We start from the raw sequence: 25,683 nt of genomic DNA on the forward strand, positions 1-25,683 counted from the left end.
GCGCAGATGGGCGTCAGCTTCTTCCGCTGCCGTCATTACGCGCCTTCTTCCAAACGCCATGTTGTTTCCTAGAGGCGCATGCGTACTTGTCGCAAACAGGCTTTGCATCCTTATCGCCGCTTCTGAGAGCGGGCGAAGTTGTGACGTAGAGACGCCGGTCGCGCGGCCTCCGTACGTTACGCACAAACGTGCTTGCGTGAGATCGCGGCGCAGCGTCCCTCCTTGCCCCTCCGAATGAAAGGGAAGGTCCCAGCGAGCGAGTGCCTTTGAAGCGAGCGGCAGTAGTGGCGGCTCCGGCTCCCTTTGCAGCCGCTGGGGCTGCCTTGGCTTCTTTCCCCTTCCTCCCAGTCTGGCCCGGTGAGTCTGCCGCTCAGCCGATCTCACCCCCCCGGGTCTGGTTGCTATAGAAACGGGTCCTTCCCTTCCATCCCCCTCCCCGGACCGCAATCCACTGAGGCACATCACTGGGGGGAGGTTGGTGTTCATCAGTCGGGCTTGGGGGGGTTGGATGCCGCCCGTTTCTCGTTGGGAGGTGAGAGAGAATAGGGGTGGGTCCCCTCGGCGGAGGGGGGGGGACGAGATCCATGGGGGAGGTCTGTATCTGTGTAAATACTCAGAATAATCATACTTTTTCTTACTACTGAGGGTCTCCAGACACGTCGCAAAGAAAGTGAAGAAATTGAAATTATCTAACGGTGTACGGGAATTTCACCAGTGATAAACACCTATAGAATCTAATTAGCCTACTGTTACCATCATATTTAGTGTGTAGTTATCGGTATGTAGTAATACTAAACATTTGCATTCCATTTTTCAAGAGAGAACGTGCTTGCCTTGATATTTGGCATAGGGGCCAAAGCTGCCTCTCTGTTGTTGCTCCTCATCCAGGAGCTGGCATTCAGAGGTACACTGGCTCTGAACGTGAATGTCCTGTTTAGCTTTCAAAGGTAATAGCTTCTGATGGATGTATTCCTGCCTCACACTCAGGGGTTGCAGACACTGCCCCTCAGAGTTCCATTCTGCAAACTATGGAATCCGATTGTGTTTGGCTTCTTGATCCTCTCTTACGTTTGATGTGTAGGATGTTGTCAAAATCTGACTTGCAAAGCAATCTTGCTTGCTCAGTTGTGAGCTCTGCTGTGTTTCGTAGGGCTAACTACTTGGAAAACATGTTAGGTCTTATTTACAAAATGGTCTTATTTACAAATGAGTCTGGGTGTGTTTAATAAAATAGATGCATTTATATAGCACTTCTCAAACGTTAAAATGTTTGTATGTAATCCTTGCAATGTCCCTGTGAGAGAGTTCAATGCTATTATCCCCACATTTCAGATTTGATGTTGAGAGAATAGTATTTTGCTGTGGGAAGTTCAAGTTCATTGCTCAGGTAAAATTTGAATCTAGGATTCCTTGTTATGTGCTCTTGCAACATGCCTCCTATATAGTTAATTCTGATATCCCTTTCAGTATTAGTTGCAGTATTGAATGATAAAGCATATCATCTGTAAGAAGCTAGTAGAAGTTTTCAGAGGCAAAATAATTACAGTGATTTGTTAATTTGGTTCTTCAAATAGTTTTCTGGAACAGAGATGTTTGATTGAAATAAACGTGAGGGTTTTTCCTTGGTTGAAGCTAGCTGATGAGCCTGCTCTGTTTTTAGTATTGTTTTCTGTATGGCTGTCCTGTTTTTGAGAGGAAATCCTATTAAGAATAATAGGACACTTTTGTGACTTAAGGTTGTTAATAAGTTTTCAGGGCTTTGCTTAGATCTGGCTCTTGTTTCACTAAAAGTTAGATCCATTGAGGTAAGAAGACTTTGTCCAAGGGCATGGACAATCTTGATATAGGCAGCCAAAGAGATCTTGAAAGCTTACACTGATACAGAAAAGTTAAACAGGGTTCCCAGAACAGACCCGTGGTAGGCAATGTTCCCTCTAAGCTGAGTTAGTGTGAGCTAGCTCACACTAACTCAGCTTAGAGGGAACACTGGTGGTAGGTAATAGGATTCAGGGTTTTTAGTGTTTCAGGCTGTTAGCAGTGCCATCTTCAACAGAATTTCATTGTTCTTAGTCAATGTACTTAAAACAGTATAACCCTGTTTGTGGCTGCAGTTTAGAGTGTACTGTTTCTGAATGCTGCTGCTTGTGCTGCTTGTGTTAATTTCCGTAACTCATTTTGAATGAACCGGGTCCATTCTAAGTTATATTTTTAGTACTTTGGGGTTTTTGTTTCCTAAAATGCTTGGGGGTAACTCTCTTGCCATCTGACTTGCTGTAACTCTGGGTAAAATCTTTTTAGTTTGGTAAATACACAGTCTTTAACACCTGCTGCTCCATATTCTGATAATGTTCCATCAGATTTAACTCATGCCAATACACAAGCCCATTGAGAAAATGCTCGCGAATGCTTATGTGTGATGTGTTCTGTTGGTTTTCTTTGAATTAGCAATGGGACCTATAGAAGGAGTCTCAAAAATATGTTTGGATGGTTAGGACAGTATTTGCTAAAGGATGTATTTTGACTTGTGCCTGGACAATAGTAGGAACCGGTGGCAGGTATTGGAGCATGGGTGGGAAAAGTACAGGTGCCACTTGGCTTTCCATACCAGCTGAAGCTGCCTATCAACCTTCCATGAAGTTACAGCCTTTTGTTATGACAGTTCAGTCCTGAGTATTATAACCCAAGTTATTTAAAAGGGTCTTAATTTGGGAGGATAGGTAAAATGTGTGAAGGTACATGTTCGCAGGCACTTATAGCATACAAACACTTGTCTGGAAACTTGGGAGTTGTGGCAGTTCTGTGTAGAGTGGCAAGTTTGGGTTGGCTGCTACATAGTCTGGTTCAGACATAATAATCAAACCAAGATTTGGCTGTTTGGGGGCTGTGCCTCATGGTGTCATACACAACCCCCCTATCTTTTGCAGTGCTTTCCCTCCTTTGCTTCTGGGTTCATTCAAACCATTGTTTCCTGTCTGAAAATTGGGCAAATTATGATTTTCGGAAACCTGAGTTTTTCTCTAAGCTAAAATTGGAATTTGACTTTAAAACGTAAATTTTAGTTTGGAGGCAAACCATGATTTTTGCAAACTGAGAAATGAGGGGTGAAATTGGAGTGGGAAAAGGGAGAGCATGAGTCTGAGGCATGGACCCAGCAGTCAGTTTGAGATGTCCCTGTAATGTGTGAAATGGCCCTAAGTGAGGGCACTGTTTCGAAGCATTCCATGCTAGTATTTACAGATTTAACATGGAGCATATTTAAATTACAGTGCCTTGTTTTTACAGTTTTGGTTCAGGCTATTAATGAGTTATATGCATAGAGAATATATAAAAAGAGTTTAAATTATGTCCTTTGAGGAAAGAATTTAAACACTTGCTTAACTACTCCATTAAAGTCAGTGGGGGGTGTTGAATGTTTAATTTTGGCCACATTGTCTGTAGTATTTTGTTAAGTTTAAGGATGACCAGATAAAATAGTGTCAGGATGTATCACTGAATACAGTTTATTTCATAAATAATTCAGGGTGTTTAACCTGAGATTCCACCAAGGCTTTTGCTGGTTTCAGATTGATTTGTGTTACATTTTTGGAAAACCACTTAAAGATTTCAGTTGCTTCCAAAATAAGACTACTTTGTACATTTTTTTTCCCCTTTTGAGTCTAAATACATCTTGATCTGCTGAATGAAGAATTTGTGCACATTGCTACTGAACTGCTTTATAGTCTGAAGACCTCTTGCAAATTAAATAATTATTAAAACTTTTTTTACTTACAGCTGGAATAATTTGGAATTTGAAATTAAACTTACTCATGTGTTTGGCCTCTTTTTGAAGCCCACACTAGGGTTTGACTTTAGCAGCTAAATAGAGCGAGACAAGAAGCTCTTGAATTTCCCTCCTTTCCCTGGGCTTCAATGACATCACTGTTACTTTCCCTCCTTCAGTGCTGAATAGAGTCTGCTGGCTGAGCTTTCAGAGCCGGCCGCTCCCCCTGCCCCATTTTAGGAATCGGCCATTTAGTAAAGTGCAGTGAGGCCCCAAGGAGAGCTTCAGATACAACTGGTATTCATGAGGGAAATAAATGTTTTTGCTTGTTTGTACCAAGAATGTATTGTGCTCTGGGTAACGAAGGATAGATTATGATTATGTGATGTTGTGTTCTGTGTGTAATGTTTGCTTACTTTGCTTAAAATGTTAGGGCACTTATAAAATCTGCCCAAGTAAACCTCTTAAAATAAATTAATATTGTTGAAGGTCCTTATCCTGTTTAATATAAATGATTTCCTGAGTAGCCCTTTGTGTGAAATGTTGGAATTCTGGGTTTGTGTTTCATCTCTGAAATGTCTTTTGTATATATACCAGAGCAAAGTTTGCCACTGCTAATATTGTATTGCTGTAGGTGGGGTTTCTGGGAAAAGCTTTTGATATGCTTTATGAAGTCACTCAAAACTTGGAACTTGTTAAAATAGTTCATATCAGAGTATATTTTCAGGTTTTCATAGTGTATCTTGGTGTATTTCAAGTTGGAGGCCAGGGCAGACATTTAAAAATAATAGTGGCTCTTTTTTTCTGAGTAACACATTTCCATTTTTGCTAGTCTTTCTGGTAATAAATCTATAGCTTATGAAAAAAAATGTCAGCAGTTAAAAATGGTATTAAGGTCTGTACATTTGCATTTGCTGTGATGACAGGTGGGATATGTGCTGAGATAGGCCTTGTATGTTGCAACCCCCTACCAGATCTTCATGTGTAAGAGCCAAGGCACTCAGTGTTGTTGTGGTGGGCATGTTTCAATTTGGGTTTAACTGTGTCCCAACTGCAACACTTCAGCTGCCTCAGAAAAGTTAAGTGACCATGATTCCCTTATAGAGGTGAAAGAAAGGGATGGCTGCTGGCATTGGACATCTGGGAATCCCAACTATTGAGTTATCAGTCCTGCTTCTTCTTCAGATCCCTATCCTGGCTTCTGTTTCTCAGGTGTGATAGGATGTTGTGAGAATGGGATGGAAAAGAGGATGTCAGCATCTTGGGCAAATGTCATTTTATCTTTTTTTTAAATTGTGGTTCTGACTTTGAATGTGGAATGTAACACTTCCCTGAAACAATTTTATTCTCACCCCCCCACCACCACCTTCAGGCACTCAATCCCCCGTTAACGTTTTGAAAATAAATGTGGCTGTTATCCAAATGGTTTTCTCTCATCTTAATTCATATTGATATACATTCACTACAAGCTGTTACGTTAGTGATGTGAATTAATATCAACTATAAAGCTTGCATGGTTAAAATCTTTCTGCATTTAATTTGTTTTAAATCTTTACCTCCCACACTTAACAGAATCTCTCTGTTACAAGCTGATAAAGTGAACTGTAACTTGTAGGGTTACACACTGATTTCTGAAATGAGTTGCTTCAGCCTTCCATTATGACGACACTTTCATCATGCATTTGTGATACTTGAATAGCTTTAAAGTGTCTGCAAAAGATAGGTACAGTACAGAATAAGCTAAATATAGAGATCCTGCTAATAGCAAAAACTATTACATTGTCAGTATGAATTTTCAAATACCTTACTCTAGTAAGCTTTGGCACAAATATTTTTCTGTAAATGTCCATCTCCTTCAGAGTTCTGACATTTTAATCTTCAATGGAAAATAAAATTCTAAATAAAAAACAAAAGCAGCAGTGTTGCTGGCTTAATTCAAAATGCCTTAGGAATAATAATATCTGAAGCTAAACTGTATTATTTCCTTTCTTGCCTTGTCTTGTATCTTGCTGCGCTTGCATTTCCAAACTGAAAAAATATTTTTGGGATTGCCCTGCTGACAACAAATCCTGTCATAGAGAATTGAATTCTCCTGTGATTAAGTCAACAACGCCATGCACAAACTATTACTTATGTTATAGCATTACAAAAGTAGTAGTAACATGCTTTTCACAGAGCTGGTAAAATTCTACGGTTTGACCCCAAGTTTTAAGTTGTCCTCAAATGTTCAGGTTAATGTCTAGGAAGGGTTCTAGCCCTGTACCCCAGAATGTCTAAGGCTCCTTTTTTGGTGCATACTCACTTGTCATAGATGGCAATGATATTTGATAATACTAAGTCTGATTTAATCTTCATGTGATCATGGTTGTAATAGCAAGTGTAGAATCACACCCACCTTTACATCATGATATTGCTTGATAGGATAGTGTTGTGCTGTTGCTCGCAGTGGCTATTTGGAAATAGGCCTCCCCTTTGCCCACATTGGGCAGGGAAGTACCCATCCCTGGCCCCAGTTTTCTGGAGTTGGAGATAAGGGGATGGCCTCCATTCCTAGAGCACTTTTCCTAGTTTCTGTGGTAAGGACCATAGAGACTAGGGCAGGCTACCTAGATTAGATCAGCAGATCCTCCCCCAAAATCTTCTAGTATTTGCCAAGGGGGCGTTGGGAACCCTGTTTGGAAGAGCTGTGCAGGCGGCTGTCATAGTGCTGTCCTGTATCTCACTGAAGCCATGCTAGTATGTTTGCATACATGGATTTACCTCTCTGGCAGCCTTGTCGTCTCCTGGAGGCTAGCATCCTGTTCACAGCCTATTTGAGAAAAAGCAGGGGATCTCTATGCTTGTAATGAGGTTTACACTTATCAGATGAATTACAAGTTCAAACGTTGTTGTTTTGTATTGCACAGATATCCCATTGAAGAAGTCACGGATCCACAGTTTGTTATTTGGTATGTCTTGATTCTAAATCTTAGTAATTTGTGATTGCTGGAAGAATTATATATATAATTTGAGCTTTTGTCTTTGCCAAGTTATATGTACTCAGTATTTTCAAATAAATGAATAGTGAATATTAACATCAACACTATTATTAACAGCCAAGATAATCCAGACTATGATGGGTGCTGAATGCCTGTTTGTTGGATGCTGTTCATGCCCGCTATTTCATATGAATTATCTTAGCACTAGCACTTGGTAATGTTTTATACTCATATTGTTATGATTTTATCTAAATTGTTTTAGCTGTATAATATCCTATGTAAGCTGCCCTGAGCCTGCTACGGCAGGAAAGGGAGTAGAAATTTAATTAATAAATAAATTAAATAAATAATAAATAAAAGTAGAATACACAACAATATTGTACTTCGTTTTCCTCTAGAGTCCAGTTATGCATGGTGCCTGTTCTTATTGCCTGCTTTTTTAGTTTTAATTTTCCAACATTCTTTGGGTACTCAATTTTCTGGTCTTTTGTCACAGCTCTTTTTCCTTGGAGAGCAAGTGCTTTGGCAGTATGCAGATTTATTTAGAAGATTATACTCAACATACCATATTCTACCCTGGGGCACTGTGAATCTAGAAGCTGTTTTATCAAAGAAATGCTAAATAGCTATTGAAGTTGAAAGAGACCAACACCATAATTTGTACTTTTTTTGTTCTCTGTAGCAGCCGTAAGGATTGAAGTGGTGTTCTTCAGGCAATTTTAAAAATCATGTCAGGCTCAGTTGGACAGAAAAAGGGGTCTGGGAGACAGCGCAAGTGTGGCTTCTGTAGATCCAATAAAGATAATGAATGTGGGCAGCTGCTGATGTCTGAAAACCAGAAGGTGGCAGCACACCACAAATGTATGGTAAGTGCCCTGAAGGACACTGAACTGCTGTGGGGGCTTTCAGAGTGCGTTGCCATCACATTGATGGAGAGTATTTGTAAGGGAAAATTGGCGGGGGCAGGTGGGAGTGGTCGTTTTCTTCTGTCAGCGCATTGCTTGCCTGTTTTTTTCCCCTGACCTTAGCTTCTAGACTTGAAGTAGCCCAACTGGAGGGAAACAGTTGTGGATAAATGGGATTTCTGCAGAGGTTCAGTAGGTGCAGGGAGGGTCAAGCACTTCCCAACTCATCCACTGACATTTTCCTGTGCAGATATCACCTGCTTCTGATTCGGCAACCTGTGTTTGCTGAGATAACATGCAGTTTTGCCCAATGCATGCAATCCTATGATCGACTTGAGAGTAAGCCCCATTGGACTTGCTTTTAAACAAGCGCATGGTCCGGCCACACCGTATAATTGGAAGTGAATCGTGTCGGGATTTCAGTTAGTGGTGTATTTCGTTTGAACAACTTGTCAAATGTAGAAGTTTGAATTTTCCTTATTTGAATAAATGTTGAAATCTCATTTTCCTGGTTTGTGTGTGTGTTTCAGCTGTTTTCATCTGCCTTGGTATCTTCACACTCTGATAATGAGAGTCTTGGAGGCTTTTCCATTGAAGATGTGCAAAAAGAAATAAAGAGAGGTACCAAGCTGGTAAGTTACTGTTTTTAGACCAAACCAGTGAAGTGTTGGTGTTGTTCAGTCGCACAGTCAAGTCTGACTATTCGTGACCCCATGGACCACATCACGCCAGGCCGTCCTGTCTTCCATCATGCTCCAGAGTTTGCTTCACTTCATGTTCATTGCATCGATAACACTGTCTAACCATCTCATCCTTTGTCGTCCCCTTCTTCTTTGACCTTCAATCAATCTTTCCCAGCATCAGGGTCTTTTCCAGTGAGTGCTCCCTTCTCATTTGGTGACCAAAGTATTTGAGCTTCAGCTTCAGTATCTGGCCTTCCAGGGAACACAGGGTTGATTCCTTTTAGGATTGACTGATTTGATCTCCTAGCAGTCCAAGGGACTCTCAAGAGTCTTCTCCAGCACCATAATTCAAAAGAATCTATTCTTCAGCGCTTGGCCCTCCTTATAGTCCAACTCTCGCAGCCATACATTACTACTGGGAATACCATTGCTTTGATGATACGGACTTCTGTTGGCAGGGTGATGTCTCTACTTTTTATTATGCTGTCTAGATTTGCCATCGCTTTCTTCCCAAGGAGCAGGCGTCTTTTAATTTCATGGCTGCAGTCACCGTCTGCAGTGATCTTGGATCCCAGGAACGTGAAGTCTGTCACTGCTTCCATGACTTCCCCTTCTATTTGCCAAGGAGTGTTGGGGCCAGATGTGTTTCAAGCGAACTTTTGCACTCCCTTCTTTCACCCTCAGCAATAATCCAGTGAAGTAGTTTCACTTAAAAAATGCAATGTCTTGGGAGTATTCAGGAACTTGTCAACATCCCAGCTTTGTGCCTCTGCTTATATGGGGTGCTAGTGTAGTTTTGAGGCTGTGCCTGAGTAGTGGCCATTGTGCTCCATCCTGAGGATTTTGCTTCTGGCACAGAAAGATCTGTTCTAACTCACTGCTATGCCCCTTGAACTTTTCCCCTCTTTGTTGTTGAATAGTAAGGTTAATGGATAGAGAGCTATTGTCTGGAAACAATACTAACACAAAGCCAGGTTCAAATTGAGAAGAAAAGGTATAATTCCTTTAATACAGTTTTTGTGGTTCATCACTTGTCTTCGGTAACAGGCTAGTCTGCATTATCAAGTAACTTCATCTCAAAGCTTCTTAACACTTAAAAAAGTTGGGTGTATTATAACCAGATAAATGTCCTCAAGCAATTGGACTACTTTAAACATCTTGGATTAATTTTGCAGTTATGGTAAACCGAAAGCTTGTTTCACTTACGGGTGTATTTCTGTTAGCAAATTAACTGTGCGTTGTACTTGTGCAATTCTGATCAATTTAAGTGGAATTTGTGCAAATAAATGTCAGTGGTGACTTTGAATATATGAGCCTACCTTATTCCTAGTCAGGCCATTGGTTCATTCAGCCCATCCTATTTGGCAGCATCTGTCCATGGGCTTTCTTAAGCCTGTTACCTGAAAATGTTTTCAGCTGGAGATACTGGGAATTGAATCTAGGTCATTCAGTGTGCAAAATATGTGCTGAATCACGAAGCTATGGTTTGTCCCCAGACAATGCCAAACTGATCTTATTAAAATATCTCCAAAATGCCATGTTTGTTTTGGTTAAAAGGGCTGGAGCTGGTTTTCCAGAACATGAAGCCCAAAGTGACAAGCAGCCTGTAAAGGTATCCCAGTTTTATCTCCATATTTGTAGATGAGAGGGCCCTGGGTCTGAGAAGTGAAGGGCTTGCTTGAAAATTCCTATTGCATTCAAATCTGAACTTCAGTAAGAATTGTAGACTTGCAGCTATGTTGTTACCCCATGTACTTATTTATTAGACAGGCAAATAGAATGTGAAATAAACAGGACTGCAGTTTGTGGTAGAGCAGAGCGAGTCTGTGAAGTAATCACTGTAGAACGCACATACTTTTCTGGGGTTAAATGGTTTTTTCTGCTGCCTTTGGTCTGTACAACTCTAGTTCACTTCTCTTTTGAATTTGAAAAATATAGTGAAGGGTAAGCTGTTATAATAAGAGGTTATCTTTCTCTTCCGTCTTTTTCAGTGAGACAGAAAGCACTAACATTAGTGTTTATGAGACTGTCCTTCTCTTTCAGATGTGCTCGTTATGCCATTGTCCAGGGGCAACAATTGGCTGTGATGTAAAAACCTGCCACAAGACCTATCACTACTACTGTGCATTGCATGATAAAGCTCAGATCCGAGAGAAACCCTCCCAAGGCATTTACATGTAATTATTTGTATTTTTCCTCTTTTTTTTGCTGCTGTTTATATAGAAGGCTTGAATGGTCGTTTGCCTTCTGTGTCAGTGCTGTCCTCTTTGGTTGTTGCTGGTGTACCAAAATAGTTTCTGAATATAAATGTATTTAGGTGTATTTAAAAGGTTCTGTATTTTGGTGGGTTTAACTTTTTCTAATGTTTTGCCCCCAGGATATTGTGTCGAAAACATAAGAAAACAGCCCACAACTCAGAAGGTAAAATTACTTAACATCTGTTGTTTTAAATAGTTGTGCTGCTGTGACGGACCCCATCCACTTCCCTCCCTTTGAGGCAAGATTTTCCCTCCAGTTTGTTTGTGTGTGTTCCTTCATAGACTGAGCAGCTCTGGTAAAGTGTATTCTTCTCTATAAAGTGGCTTTTACAGTCCCACCCTGTGTCAGTAATTGTGTAATGGCTGTTTTCTCAGCCAGGGACCTGAAGGAAGGGTTAGGGTTCACAGCTTTATTCACAGCTTCTATGGTTCTTTATTTTGAGAGGCTTTTGTTCCATGTGTAATGGCTGTTTTCTCAGCCAAGGACCTGAAGGAAGGGTTAGGGTTCACGGCTTTATTCACAGCTTCTATAGTTCTTTATTTTGAGAGGCTTTTGTTCCTGGGTTTTCCCAAACCACTCCAGCTCACTTTATTTGTATGATAGCAGACTCTTTTGGTGCCTAGATAGCTGGTACCCTCTTCCCAGTATCCAAGCCTCTTCTCTTAGAAGACCAGAAATCTTCTTGAGTCGTTAACTGACTTTCATAGTCTCCACAAACAGTTTCCAATCTCACTAGACCAGGGAATATCTACTTCTCAGAGACATGTTTCCCTGTTTGACTGGGTAGGGATTCTTCTTCTCTCCCTCGAAGATATATCCCCTATTCCTTTTGGCCAGAATGGGAGACTTCTTATTCTACCCAAACCTCCTTGCCAAACATTCCCCCAGTTTGCTGTCTTAGTTCAAAACTGCCCTCAGTTAATGCTGAATTAAGACTATATTAAGTCAGGGGTGAATTCTAATTTTGTCAGCACTAAACCCTTGTCCATCAGGGTTAATCTAAGATGATCTCCATACATATCTTGTCACAGTTAAGGCAGGAATCTGAATCTGTTCTCTTCAGCATCCAGTTCTCACAAGACTTTTTCTGCTCAGCTGATGCCCACCAATCAGATTGCCTGGAGCAGCCTGTCACTCAAGGCTCTCTAGCTCTGTGAAGTATTAACCCTTCACAGTCCTGTAGTTTTATGTACAGCACTTTTAAGCTTCTTGAAAAGTACAATCCGTCACAACTGCAAACATTCAAAGTAGAATAGAATCAGAATAATGGGAAGCAACACAGTTTTTTGGCACCTGGAATACATACACACACTCAGGGAGGGAGGAAACAAGAAAGAAGGATGGTCAGTGCCATTAAAAAGTGAGGTTAGAAGATGCAGCAACCCAGGTTTTTACTTGTGCTCTGTGAAGTAAGTGATCTGCTTGGGTGTGGCATACTTTAGAATTGGCTAAGCAAAATGCATGGTGTCCAAAAGAATTTCTCAGGGACATCCATGAGGCTAGGTAATAGCCTTACCAGTGTATTTCAAGAGGAGAAACATTTGGGAACAAAAGTGAAGAAGCATTGGTTTAAGTGCTCAGAGGCCATGGATAGTGGATTTGACCAGAAGATACAGATTATGCTGAAATATGAAATAGTTCAGGGGACAAAACAACAAAGTTTTAACAGCCAAAGTGATGCTCTGGCACTAAGATCAATCATGAAGCCAATGAGTTGGAATTCATACACACATTTGACTCTGTTGGACATAGCTCAATGGCCTTGCCAGTTATCACAAGTTCTACCACTTTGATGAGGTTGCCTGCCCTTTAGACTTCATTTGTGCCTTTTGTGGTAGTGCAACACACTTCAGTTAGATTGTGGAGCCTTCTGTTTGCAGTTCATAATAATTCTCACCATGATCTGCATATGTATTCCTGTTTCATCGTCTTAACACAATAGGTTCTGACACGTAAAAGCTTCTGCAGTAATACACTTGGTACTCTCTAAAATACCACAATGTTTTCTTGCTTTGGCTGCAACCGACCAGTGCAGCTACCCCTCTGGAATTTGACACTCTCACAAACTTTTTTTGCACTAACACCATACATGTGTGCAGAGGTATCTTCTCAGTGGTTGTTGTACAGATGGTTTGAGGCCTACATTTCCTGGTGAAGACTTGAGATTTGGATGCTTTTTTATGTTTTCCAAAGCTGTTGTTTGCTTCATAAGGCTTTGGGACCTGATTGTTAACAGAAGAGAAGAATGTTGGCATTTGCATAAAGGTGACTGCTTGCTATATATTCTGGTTCATGGTACAATATGATCTAGATACTGCTGTACTTTGAAATGTAACCTTCCTTATAGATCTGCAACCTCTCATTTGTTAAAACCAGATCTTTTGGGAGCAGTGTAGTCAGTACACTTGGATGGCTAGACTGCATGCAAATTCCAGCCTGTCAACTTCACACTGGAGTTTTTCTTTGAAACTTCCCGCTGAGATGTGTCCAGGAGAACCCTTTTTAAATTTTCAGCTATTTCTTTGTTCATCTTTTCATTTAAAATATTTGTATTGCTTCTCCCTTCTTTTGTACAAAGCACAGTTAAAATACAGTATATAAAGCATCCAAACTAAAAGCAAAAAACCCCAAATACATCAGAGCGACAGTGAAGTACCACAATCAGCTGGCAGCAGATTTATTAATGGTAACTGATTCACGGTTTAATTATTGTTGGTGTGGAAGAACATCTGCGGCAGTAATGTCCTCACTCACTTTTAGAGTGCCAATATTGTGGTTGATGACGTTTCCCTCAGAAGGGAATTCTGCAACCTCTGTTCTACTGTTGGAAAAGCCCTGTCTTGTGTAACCACACATGGCATCCCCTCCAAAGGTGATAAAACATGCAACAGTGTTTTCAAGGTAATCAATATGGTTGATGCCATACAGTGGAAGATCTGTTTAAGGCAGAGATGTCAAAACTCATTTGTTCATTTTATTGTGGCTTCTGTGCAGTCCTACCTGTGACTGCATGATTGCAGGCCAGCCGTGGAGAAGAGCTTCCAAGCTTTTCTGAAGTTCCTAGGCTTTGGAGTCTCCCCCTCCCCTCTGTCTATAGAGATCCTTCCCACCCAAAGAGGTGGGGGTGAGCACTCCTCCCTTAGTTCTCTTCTTGCCGCTGTGAGGAGAGGATGTGCTTCTAAGCAGCTGCTTTGTGGGGCCTCAAAAGTACCAACAAAGTTTTTTTTCCACGAAGATCAGTGAAGAATTTCAATTACAAATGGTAGGATGGCTCTGTTTAAAAAATGTGGGGAGTGCAGTGTGAAACTGGCCCAAAACGACTATCATACCCCGTGCCTCCTATGTTTGGGGAGAGGGCCACAATACAGCCACATGCCCAGCTTGCCAATGCCTTTCCCTTCGCAATGCCTTGTGAAGGCAGAGCAGCAAGACTTAAAGCTGCGTTTTGGGGGGAAGCTCTGGTTGTCCCAGACCCCTGTGGGGGAAAACAGGCTCAAATGGACAAGGGTGCAAGGGCCCATTTGGTGATTTTGGCACCGACCCCCTTGGTATCAAAACCACAAACCCAGTCCTCTGCCCCGAGATCAGTGTTGGAACCGCTTCCAAAATAGACTAAAAAGAGAGCCAAGTATTCACATTGCAGTCTGGCTTGATCAGTGTTGCATCAGCGCCGTTCTGTCTCCCCTTGGAATCAATGGTCTCCATCTCCACAGAACCACAGCTCACCTGCTCGCCAATCCTCCCCACCTCAACTCCGACAGTCTGAGTCTCCTTGGAGTTGAGCATCAACACCAAGGGTCTTCAGATCAAAGTCCCGTCAGCACCACAATTTGCTATCAGGGCTTGATGTCGACCCACTCTTGTGTGTGAAGATGTCCTCACCATCAAGAAGGTTAGTAAGGTCTCCAGATTCCTTAGAGGATGAGGTCTTTGAGGTGCATCCTACAGGCCCACCCATGTCGCAAGAGAAAGGGCAACTGGACATGCAGCCACCAAGTCAGTGGCCATTGCAGCAAACTCCATGAGGTCCGTTTCCATTCATGATGCCACCGCAGTGGGGACAGTGGGCACCTCCGCAGGCTCCATACCAATGGCAACCTACAAAATCTTCCACAAGATTCAGACGAGACCACCAGGACCAATACAATCCTGATGGGGGGACTTGCTCTATCAAATTTTGGAAGTAGGCTCAAAGAGTACTTCCAGTGCCTGCCTCTGCTGTGCACAAACCCAGTGCACTTTTCTGAATGCCTGACCTTCCTCTTCTCCCCCCCCCCCCCCGGCCTGCTTCCATTTAGACTGTTCCACAAGCCAGCACTTGCATGCAGGAAGCCAGGGGGACGTGTGCATTTCAACTTCACCTCTTTAATTTTGTCCATGCTGCTGAGGGAAGCTGGGGAGGAGTTGTGCATATTTGGGTCAGTGGGTTAACAGCTCACCTGAGTTGGCAAGCTTCTTCTGTCCTCCTCACCCCTTATGGTTGCCAAATCCAGGTTGGGTAATCCTTGGAAATCTGGGGAGAGACCCTGAGGAGAACTCGCATTTGGGGAAGGGAATGACCTCAACAGAGAGTATAATACCCTAATGTAGGCCCTTCCAGTCCACATTCAGACTGGTTTTCCATCAGTTGTTCACAGGCTGGATAAGAGTTCTGAATGAGCCAGTTTCTGCCCACAGGCCATATGTTTGATATGTCTGGTTTAAGACTTTCAGAGTTCAGAGGAACGCTTTGCATTTGGCCTAGAAACCAGGTGGGAGCTAGTGCGGTGCATGCCAAATCAAAGTTCTCTTCTCCTAGGCTTTCAGGTGAACTTGCTTTTGTCTCTTGCCTGAAATAGCTTTTTATTAGTTTGTGTCAGTTGGCTGCTAGCTTTCAAAGAAATGCTTTTAATAATGATTTTAAGGGATATTCTGACAGAGCTATTTTTATATAAATACTGAGTGTCTTCTCATACTGCTGGTTCATTAGTTTCATGGTGATTTTTGGTATGGGTTTGGTGATTTTTTGGTATGGGTTTGGAAGCCTTTTTGTACCAAGTACAAATGTATTGAGGAAGGAAAGAACTTCTGGATTTACAATCCAATTCTTGAGCTTGTAAAGATGGGGTGCCAGTGTGTGGAACCCAACAACTTGTTTGCCCCCATTTTTAGTCTACTCTCCTTCATATTTCTTTACATACACAGAGAGCCAGTTTGGTGTAGTGGTTAAGTGCGTGGACTCTAATCTGGAAGAACCGGGTTTGATTCCCCGCTCCTCCACTTGCAAGTTTGTAAGCCGCTCTGAGACTCCCTTGGGTAGTGAAGGGCGGGGTATAAATCCAATCTCTTCTTCTTCTGATTGGGGGGGGGGTCCATTTCATCACTGAAGTTATATATCTCATACAATATCTAAATATCTATTTTCTATATTCCACCTTATTTTTATGTATATTCTTTTGCAGTTGGTTTAAAATAAAGTTCCTGTTCCTTTCAAATTGGTTATATGTCAAATCTAATTTATAAAATCTTGAAAAATTGTATAGTCTCTCTTGTACAAAGGGTTTGACCTTCTCTTAAAAGTATATGTAATCTCACATATCTAGAAAGTTTTAATCCTTTTTGTAGGATTTCATCCTCTTCTTCATTCTCTGGTTTCTCCTCTTAAGTTTTAAAGTCTTAATTCTGTGTCTTTCCCCCTTGTATGTAAGGAAAATAGCCTCAGTATTCAATTCTTTGGATGATTTGAGGTTCCATATAGTCTTTACTTTTCTCCCTCTGAAGGATAATTTCATTTGCTGCTGTAAAGATTTCATCTCTTGTCATTCTTTCATATAATCTCACATTCAGTTCTCCAAACATTTTGTTTCTTTTTGCGTATGTTGACTTCATTCTGTAGGCTGTGTCATTTTGCTTGCAGACTTCATCTGTATTTTCTGTATCCATATCTCTCACAAAGATGTATGTATATTTCTAGGCGTATGCTTTCATGCTCTACAGAGCATTATGTAAAACTATTCTAGTTTGTGACGTTTCTTTTCTCTTGTCTCTCCAAGCAGATTTAGGTGAAGGTCTTAATGAACATGAATTGGAACCATCGCCTCCCAAAAAGAGGGGGCGTAAAGGAAGGCCCAGAAAAATGAGTCTCAAAGGGCAGTCAGAAGACACTCGATCAACATCTTCACATGGCACAGACGACATAGAAAGCAGCTCTTATGTAAGCAATTCGTATGCTTAAACTCTTGCATGATCATAGGTTTCTTTTTGATTTGATTTGCTTAGCTGTATTCTGTTGAAACCATATTTGTTGTTCTGGCATACTATTTTAGAAAAGTGTTTTTCTTTCAGAGAGACAGATCACCCCACAGAAGCAGTCCCAATGATACAAAACCTAAATGTGGATTCTGTCATGCAGGTGAAGAAGAAAATGAAGCTAGAGGGAAGCTTCATATATTCAATGCCAAAAAGGCAGCTGCACATTATAAGTGCATGGTGAGCAAGCATTGTTGTCCTAACTCTCTGGCAAAGTACATGTTTTCCATAAGCAGACTTTGGATTGAAAGCAGAACGTTCCCCTACATCCTAAGACAGAACTCTGTGTCTGCCTGAAAGATGGTGGTCCACCACACCCTATGTAACCACTATTTGCTCAGGACTGCACTTGTCACTTTGTCCTATCCAGACAAGCGTAAGATAGTGTGATGAAGGATAAGCAAATGCTTCCTATCCCGTCCCTCCCCCGAGTTTCTTGGCTGTCCTGAGTTCTATCTCAAAACAGCACCCACTTTAAAGATACACAGGACCTGTGTCCTTAAGTTTCTAATGCTACTTCTGCATCTCTTTTTAGTTGTTTTCTTCTGGCACTGTACAACTGACAACAACATCAAGGGCAGAGTTTGGTGACTTTGATATTAAAACTGTGCTTCAGGAAATCAAGCGAGGGAAGCGAATGGTATGTTCTTATGGTTTGAATCTGAGCTGTATGTGAGCATTGGCTTCTGGCTATGTCTTCACAAATTTAAGCGGCTTTAAAACTGTTTTTTGTAGCATGGCTTCCCTGCCAGAAGAACTCTGGGGATCCTTACTTTGTGAGGATGCTGAGGAAATACTTGTCCTGTGTCTGGGTTGGGTGGTTCAGTGGGTGCTTTCAGCATGTTAATGCTGAGACAAGTTCTCCCATGTCTTATACGTTGTCATCATACAGGCAAGGCAATTGTATCCTGATGAAACTTCTCTGAGAGCATGAAATGAAGCATCAGGGTATTGTGGAAACGATGAAGTGAAAAGAGATAGATTAGTGGTCCAGTTAACTTGTCCTTTCACCATAACAGAAGTGCACACTCTGTAGTCAGTCTGGCGCAACTATTGGATGTGAAATCAAAGCTTGTATCAAGACTTACCATTACCACTGTGGAGTGCAAGACAAAGCAAAATACATTGAGAACATGTCTCGAGGAATTTACAAGTAAGTGCTCTTTTGGTTGTTTTTTTTACCTTTGATGAAGGGCTAACAGTGCTGAAAGCTAAAAGAGCGGTAGGCTCTGTGAATCAGAAGAACCTGTATTCAGGGCTCATTTAATTGAGATGGTACAAACACTGGCAGTAAATTCCTCTGAAATCTATAGGCCCCTTCAATAGTGTAGGCTTAACATAAGATCCATCAGGATTATGATGTGTGTTTTTAAAAGACACTTACGCTTTAAGTTAGCAGTGCCAAAGTTGGTGTGTGTTTTAACTTACTATAGATCTACTTTTCTTCCACAAGCTGTTCATTTAAATGGCAGATGGTGGTGTACGTTTGTACAGAACATCCTAGATATTCTCTGCAATCCTATCATCAAACTCTAAGATAGATCACAGTCACCCCCGCATTACAGATGTGATTCTGGGAGTCCCTCTCACTTCAAACACAATCAGCGTGGCTCTTGGAAGGATGTTGTCGCTGTTGCTACCCTTCCAAGAGCCAAATTGATGGCATCTGGAAGTACAGCAACAGGTAATGTCCTCTCCCCTGGTCTTTTTGAACTGCACTTCATTTGTCATCTGCATTAAGGGTTTTTTTTTCATTTGAGCTACTTTATCAGCTGATATTTTTTACTTAAAAGCTAGATAAAAGCTAGTCCACTTTGTGAGTTCATGGCCAAGGTGATACTTGAACTCTGTATTTGTCAGCTTCTTTTTAGCCACAAAAGACAAGATAACAGTGTTTCATGGTACTGTTCCCAAGAATGGCTGTGCTTTCTTCAGGCATGTAAACACTGTCCAGCAGACATTCTTTGTGACTCCCCGTAATAGGTGGCCACAAGGGGGCATTCACTGATCAGTGTGTTTACAAATTCTGCCAAGTCAGTATTGACAACCTTGGTGGTTTTACTGCCAGCTATAGCCTCAAACTCACCCCTTCCATATCTTTCCTTGTTTGAGCATTTTAGCTTGTTACCAGGGGTCACTTAAAGCAAATTCTCTCTTTGAAAGTGGCTTTAAGTGTTTGCGCACAGCCTTGCTTGGGATTAGCCAGTTGGTGCTAATCAAGAGCTGCACTGGTTTAAGCCAATTACTCGGGGGTCTTGTCAATTACTTGGGGGTCTTCTGTACCTGAAGGCAAAGCCTTTACAGTAGCAGTGCCTATGAATTGAATCAAAGACCTTAGGAATGTGTAAAAGAAGTTGGCTGTTAGTTGTGATTTATTGTTTAAAGTAAAAATATTGTCATCAAAAGAGAAGATGGGTCTACTGAACAGTCAGTTAAATATTATTTAGTTCTTCTGAATGTTGTGTCTTTGAACTATACTAGGGAGAGGTACACAGAGATTTTAAGCAGAAAATCAAAGTCAGATTTCTGTCACTCGTCTATTACTTTTACTTACACAATTTCCTAATGAAGAAGAGATGGTGTTTTTAAACTGCTTTAATTATTACCAGATATTTCTAAGCAGCATTTCCCTAACATACATGCTTCTGAATGCAGAAGGAGTACTTCCCGCACCCTTTTCTGTAACGATACAAAACATTCCTCTGGGCAATTGCGGTGTGTGTGAGGGAAGGGGAGATTGCCTTGGTCCCATTGTTTTTTCACAATTGTATATTTGCTGCTGCCAAGTTGTGTTTTAGTTTAACTGCCCCCAAAAGGTTGGGATTTGTATATGTGATTTGAATAGGCCTTAAATGTGCAAAAGATCCACTGTATTAGGCCAGGCAGTAGTGACTTACAGGGTTCTCATGGCCATTCTGTTTGATTGTCTGTGGTCCTAGAAAAGCAATGTATTTTGCTGCAAGGGAGACGGGGAGGGTCACAGCAGTCTGTGGGCCAAGGTAGTTGTTTACAGCTCAGATGTGGCTCAGCACTGACACTTCCTGTTCCCCTCCCTCTTGAGTAGGCCTTATGGCAGCCTAGTGTTATACAAACAGAAAGCAGTCAATTTTTGATAGGCTGGTTTGGCCTAACTTTTTTCAGGTGTCTTGATTGCAATTAAAACACTAAGACCTTCCTCCTCATTTTGACTGGGAATCTATTTGTATAACACTAGGGACTTACAAGGGAAGCAGGCACGTGTCCCTCCTAAACAAGTGAATAACCCAGCAGCCTTTGCTTCTGGAAACGTGGGACAGTCCAGCTAGTGAACAAAGCATCCAGCTGAATGGCAGTTACTGGTCTCAATAAAACTACTAGAAACCGCTCTGAGCCTATGGGATACAAATTGAATAAATTGAGCCGTAACTTGATTTTTGTGTGTGTGTATCGCATGGCTTTGCATCATCCTTTAGGCTTTACTGTAAAAACCATAGTGGGAATGATGAAAGAGATGAAGAGGATGAAGAGAGAGAGAGCAAAAGCCGTGAAAAGTCTGTAGCTGACCACAGTGGAGTTCCTCAGCAGCAGCAACTCAATGGAAACTAGGTATGGAAGCTCTCAGCTGACAAGCCCCTCTACCTGAGATGCCACTGTACCACTGACCTAGTTGTTAAGAGTGGTAAGACATTTTAAACTGAGCATAATGCCAATAAATTAGGTGTGTTTTATTTTTAAAAAAACCAACTGGAGTCCTCTTGCACAAGAACTGGGGTTATTTCTGAAATTCAGCCAACTTTGTAAGAAAAAGGCCCTCGCTTCTGCAAATAAACATAGCCGTAATGTCCAATCTGGTAATATGCTTTCCTCTTTTCTTTTTCTGCTATCTTAACATTTACTCTTTTCCCATCGTCTTTTTATTTTTAAACAGGTTCAAGGGACAGAGTAAAACTGGGAATGAATAAAACATCCATAACTGCTAATCTTTTTAGAAAAATGCTTTATAAGGTCAGAGAAGGGTTAGTAAATTTTTTTACCCTGCCCAACTGTTAGAAAATGTCATTGAACTGCCTGAAACGTTCATGTGTGTGAGCCTTCAATCAGCGGCAGAGTTTCTTCATGTCAATATAACGTAGTTAGTTGTCTGCAGTGTCTGGAGAAAAAACCCCTCTGAAATGCTATATAAATGATATGTAATGTGTACAGTGTCAAAGCTGAGGCAGATGTGGAAATAGTAAATTCTCTTTTCTAGACTGAATAAGAAGTTTGGGATATGTAAATTCAGTGGATTTGTGTACCATGGGAAGGTCGTATGTAATTTACAAAGTGGACATGCCTGTGGTGGCAGCAAGTCGGTGAACATGTGCATTTTTGTGTTGACCTTCGCACACAAACCATGGCGATGAGCTAGGAGGGAAAGTACTGTCCCCCCCTCCTTTTTTTGGCAGAAGCACCCAGTCAAGAAAAGAATTCTGCAGCTTCAGAAGTGTGCTCGAACCATTTGCTACAACAATGGGTTCTACCCCTAGCATTCCTGGCTGGAGACCTCTTGAGCAGCTGTTGACTATGAGCTGTGAGCTTCAGTACTCATGCCAAAGGGCTGTAGTTCATTCTCTTGACCGTGACCATCCTCCTTGGCCTCTTCCCTGCTTTACCTAGAACCTGTGACATTTTGCAACTGAAAACGAGAATGGTTATGTCTGGAAGCAGCAACACCCCCTCCCCCTTCACATCACTTCTTAAATTTCAAAGTTACTGCTCAGCTCTCACTATGGAAGTTAGCCACCTTATTGGACATCATACCTCAAGTGCTCTGTGCTGCGTGGAACACATCATGTTTTGTCCCAAATATATACACATACACAGAGAGAGAGAGAGAGAGAGAGATCCTGTATGCCCTAAGAAGAAAGCATAATAAGACTCTGGATTTTCTTTGCTTTTTGGTTTTTACAAACAAAGAGGTCAGTATTTATTTTGAGTCTTGCGACCACTATACAAGAATGTTTTAGTATTTGATTATGGTTTCCCGGCAGATCAAGTTGAATGCTGTTAAAAATCTGAGTGCTCTATTGGAGTCCAATTAGCTTGACATTATGCCAAATCTAAACATACTAGTTATAATGTCATTAAATCCTTACCTCTAGTACTTTCTCCCATTGGTCTTGTAAAAAAACCTATTGTTTTATAAACACAACCAAAAAGTCATACTAGTTAGCAAGCTAGCAAAACTCATTTCAGATTTTATTATCTTTTGAAATCTAAATGTAAGGCAACGCAGCAAACGACAACAGTGACAGTTTGACGGAGAAGTGACAGACGTTCACTTGCAATCAGTACTGTAAAGGTTTTTCATGATATGATCTGTGTTTCCGAAGCCTTGTTTAATTTTGTGGGATTTTTATTTTTAACCTTTTATTGTCCTTTTTTGTAATGCATTTCATTATTGTTTCAAGGGACTCAACTGTTGTATAATAGAACTTCAAAGACTCTCAAGCTGGAATTCAATCCATTTGGTTTGAAAATTTCCTGGAAGAGTTCAGATTTAGCAGAAAAGATGTGTATAAAAATAAATCTGTTAACTGCTCTTATGCCATTGACCAATTTTTTATTTTGTATTGTAATGGTCAAGATTAAAGGCGCAACTTGTACTGAAATAGATTTTTACCAGGGTGTGCGCTCCTTCAAAAGCATGAGGTTTTGGGGTTTTTTAAAAGTCATGTAATTGTTTCAGAATACAAACATCTCTCTTACTATATTAGATCAGTGTTGGTTTTTTATTCTTGTCATGTCACTATTCTGAAGGTTCTGGGCAAGTTGTAACACGTTCAAAATAAACAAGATAAATGCCAACAAAATTCCAAACAATTGAAAAAACCTTGCTTACTGCCAGTATGTTTAAAACTAACTTATTACAGAACTTGTTGACGGTACCAGGGCTCTGAGCCACCAAGATGTTCAGCCTGTACACCCTGGTCATTTGAGTGTAGAAGGTAGACAAGGCTGCCCTGGTTAAGTTCTGTGATCCCTTCAGAAATCAGAAAAAAAGGCTGCAAAACCTCGGTTTTTTCCTTATTTGCCTTCTCTAAAATACAGGCACTTCTTGTTAGCAACCCCTCACCCTCCCTCTCTCTGGTGAAAAGGTGCATAGCCTAGTATGTCTCCCAGTTCAGTCACTGTAATTGTCACTGGCCACTGCTGCATTTGCTAATGAAAGCAACTTGATCTTCTGTCTTGCCATTGGCTACCAAAAGAGCATGTGTTTGGCTCTGTAGGTACCTTGTGTGACATTTTGATGACTCTTGGAAATAGTCTCAAATTGCAGTGCTCTAAAGTTGACCATGGCGTTTGCTGTAAGTGTAACAGTGCAGTCCTAGACAGAGTACCATCCTTTTAAGTCCACTGAAATTAGTGGGCTTAGAAGGGTGTAACTCTTTTTAGGATTGCACTATGTATAAGTCATAACTTGTGTTGGCAGGTGTACTAGTTCCAAGTGCCTTAAGATGTATGAACCCGCATGTTCACGCAGCATCACCCACAGGGCAACCATAGCCATGGGGTTAAGAGTCTCCTGCAGTGTATTTGTTGCTTGGTACAAAGGAAGCTGTCTAAAACTGCATGTAGTTGGTCTGTGTGTGCTATCTTATCTTATAACTTTGTCTTTTTGGTATAGCCCTCCTCCCCCACCAATATATCATGAATTCTTTACTATTTTATTATCTTGACATTAAAATGTAGCATCTAACCTGCTGTCTTGAATTTACTCTTTTTGTTGCTAAAATTAATGGCATTTTTGTACACCAATTCCCCTCTTAAGAATGGGTGTACTTTTTATCTCCACACACAGCTGCTGGATGACCTTGGGCAAGCCATAGCTGTCACAGCTGTTCTTGAAAGAGCAGATAGGACTCTCTCAGTCCCACCTACCTCACAGGGTGTCTGTTGTGGGGAGGGGAAGGGAAAGGAAAGGAGGTTTGTAAGCCGCTCTGAGACTCCAAGTGAAGGGCGGGGTATAAATCCAATCTCCTTCTTCTTCTTCTTCTAAGCATGGAGGGAAATGGAAAGAAAATAGATGTTTTTCCACTTTCAATGTGTCTTTCCCAAGCAAGGCTTCATATAACATGCCTGAAGCTCAAACTATGGAAGTAATTGAAAGGTATGTCTTAACACAGACAGGGAAGGCTTAATTAATCCTGGATATTGCCACAGTACTCATATGGGACAGCAATAGTAGAGGATTATCTTAACTCCACGCCCTTGTAAAATCTAGCCACATTGTCAACCCAAACCAAGGTGTCTAGTCTCATTTTGAAATGCCATCTGTAGCTGTGAAAAGGAGTGTATCTTACTGTTTCACCTTGCTGGCCAAAGACTACAGCAGTACATTTTCAATAAGCGGAGAACAATAAATGGCAACATGCCCGATGATTTTGCTGGGTTAATGAAGACTGATTATCCTTTCTCTGCCATCTTTCATAGTGTCAAATGTAGATCATTTACCTGGTTACATCCCCATTTTCCAAATGAGTGTAAGAGTTTTTCACATGAAGCAGTTCAAACCAGCTTGGAGGACTGAACTTGTTACTGCCTCAGAACTGGAACCACAGCAGAACAGTTCTGGTCATAGCCAATCTTACCCATTGCAGTTGGTGAAAAATGGGGTTCTGTAGCCTGCCTCCAGCGCTCATCAGGCAGGGTTCTGTGCCTGTAAACTCTGTATTCCTCGTAGAGCATGTCCCACATACTGGCTGGCTGTTCCTTTTTCTTTTGGGTGGCTGAGGAAAAAAGTGGGTACTGCTGGGCATTTTGCCCTCAACTGCTTACATACAATTTTTTAAAAAGGAAATCTCACTGTGACAAAACTAGAAAATCTCTCATAGATCACAAGAATCCAAACAATTGAAAGGCTAGCATGCAATCTTGTGGATGCTTGCATCCTTTTTAAAAATCTCCCTTTAATACAAAAAAGATCTATGTATTACGAATCATTATGGCAGCCCTTTCCAACTTCAAATACAAAAAACGTTGGTGGAAAATGATGACTGCATAAAGAAGGTGATCATGTTGATATGTCACCTGAGATAGGTTTTGTTCTTGCTTTGCAGTATTTGTATTGATATTCATGCATACTGATCTTCAATAAATGATTTGTAGCTTTTGTGTGTTCTGTTTTAAAATACCTTAAGGTCACAACATTTACCAATTTATTGTTGCTTCTGATTTTATCCTGTTTTCTTCCGGAGAAAGACTGATCAAAACCTTTTAAGTAGATGATGGATCATTTCAGGTCTTCTGGCTGTTAAGGGGTACAGGACCTTCTTTTGTGTGTGTGAATTATGCAGTATTCATGCATGAGAGGTACTGACTAGTGGAAACAATTTCACATGTATTCATTTAAAAATAGGAAGATTCTGTACCCATAATTTCAATAGGAAATTCTGCCCCCCACCCCTGTGTTGAAGTGTAACGTCAAGCTGAAGTAACTTTCCATCCTGTGATGTTGAACAGGGCTGAGTGTGGAAGATATACTTCTGTCATTTTCCTTCTGCAAGAAATTCCATCTATAATAGAATATTAATTACAGACAACTGATTTTTAAAATAAGCTTCGTTAAAGGCACAGTATTATAATAAGTATTGAATGGCCCTAGCTCCTGAAATCCACTAGTGATTTGAGTGTTTTCTCAGCCTGCATTTCTCCTTTCCTGAGATTTCACTGAGTTTCCCACCACCATTCTGAGGTCTGTTTCTTTTGGGGAGGGAGAGAGGGCTTCAATATAGCACAATGAACAAGAGGAAAGATACAGTGGTTTGCAAATGGAGCTGACACCTGATGAA

General features: G+C 41.1%; 1 protein-coding gene across 2 annotated transcripts; it reads left to right on the forward strand.

The window, feature by feature from the left end:
- Nucleotides 1-180: 180 nt before the first annotated feature.
- On the forward strand, nucleotides 181-23,588 carry PHF6 (PHD finger protein 6). 2 transcript variants are annotated; one of them, XM_015417389.1, is made up of 12 exons: nucleotides 181-357; nucleotides 6,667-6,708; nucleotides 7,421-7,604; nucleotides 8,174-8,275; nucleotides 10,370-10,503; nucleotides 10,704-10,747; nucleotides 16,618-16,778; nucleotides 16,910-17,053; nucleotides 17,409-17,513; nucleotides 17,893-18,026; nucleotides 20,326-20,458; nucleotides 20,781-23,588. In XM_015417389.1, the coding sequence occupies exons 3-11, from the start codon at nucleotides 7,467-7,469 to the stop codon at nucleotides 20,456-20,458; spliced, it is 1,095 nt and encodes a 364-aa protein (XP_015272875.1). In that variant the 5' UTR covers nucleotides 181-357; nucleotides 6,667-6,708; nucleotides 7,421-7,466; the 3' UTR covers nucleotides 20,781-23,588. The 2 variants fall into 2 exon arrangements, with proteins under 2 accessions (XP_015272875.1, XP_015272877.1); XM_015417391.1 differs by lacking the exon at nucleotides 20,781-23,588 and having other exon boundaries at nucleotides 16,621-16,778; nucleotides 20,326-20,755.
- The last annotated feature ends 2,095 nt before the right edge of the window (nucleotides 23,589-25,683 follow it).

Source organism: Gekko japonicus, unplaced genomic scaffold (assembly GCF_001447785.1).
Source record: "Gekko japonicus isolate JY-2015 unplaced genomic scaffold, Gekko_japonicus_V1.1 scaffold2350, whole genome shotgun sequence".
In the NCBI taxonomy this organism is placed as follows: domain Eukaryota; kingdom Metazoa; phylum Chordata; class Lepidosauria; order Squamata; family Gekkonidae; genus Gekko; species Gekko japonicus.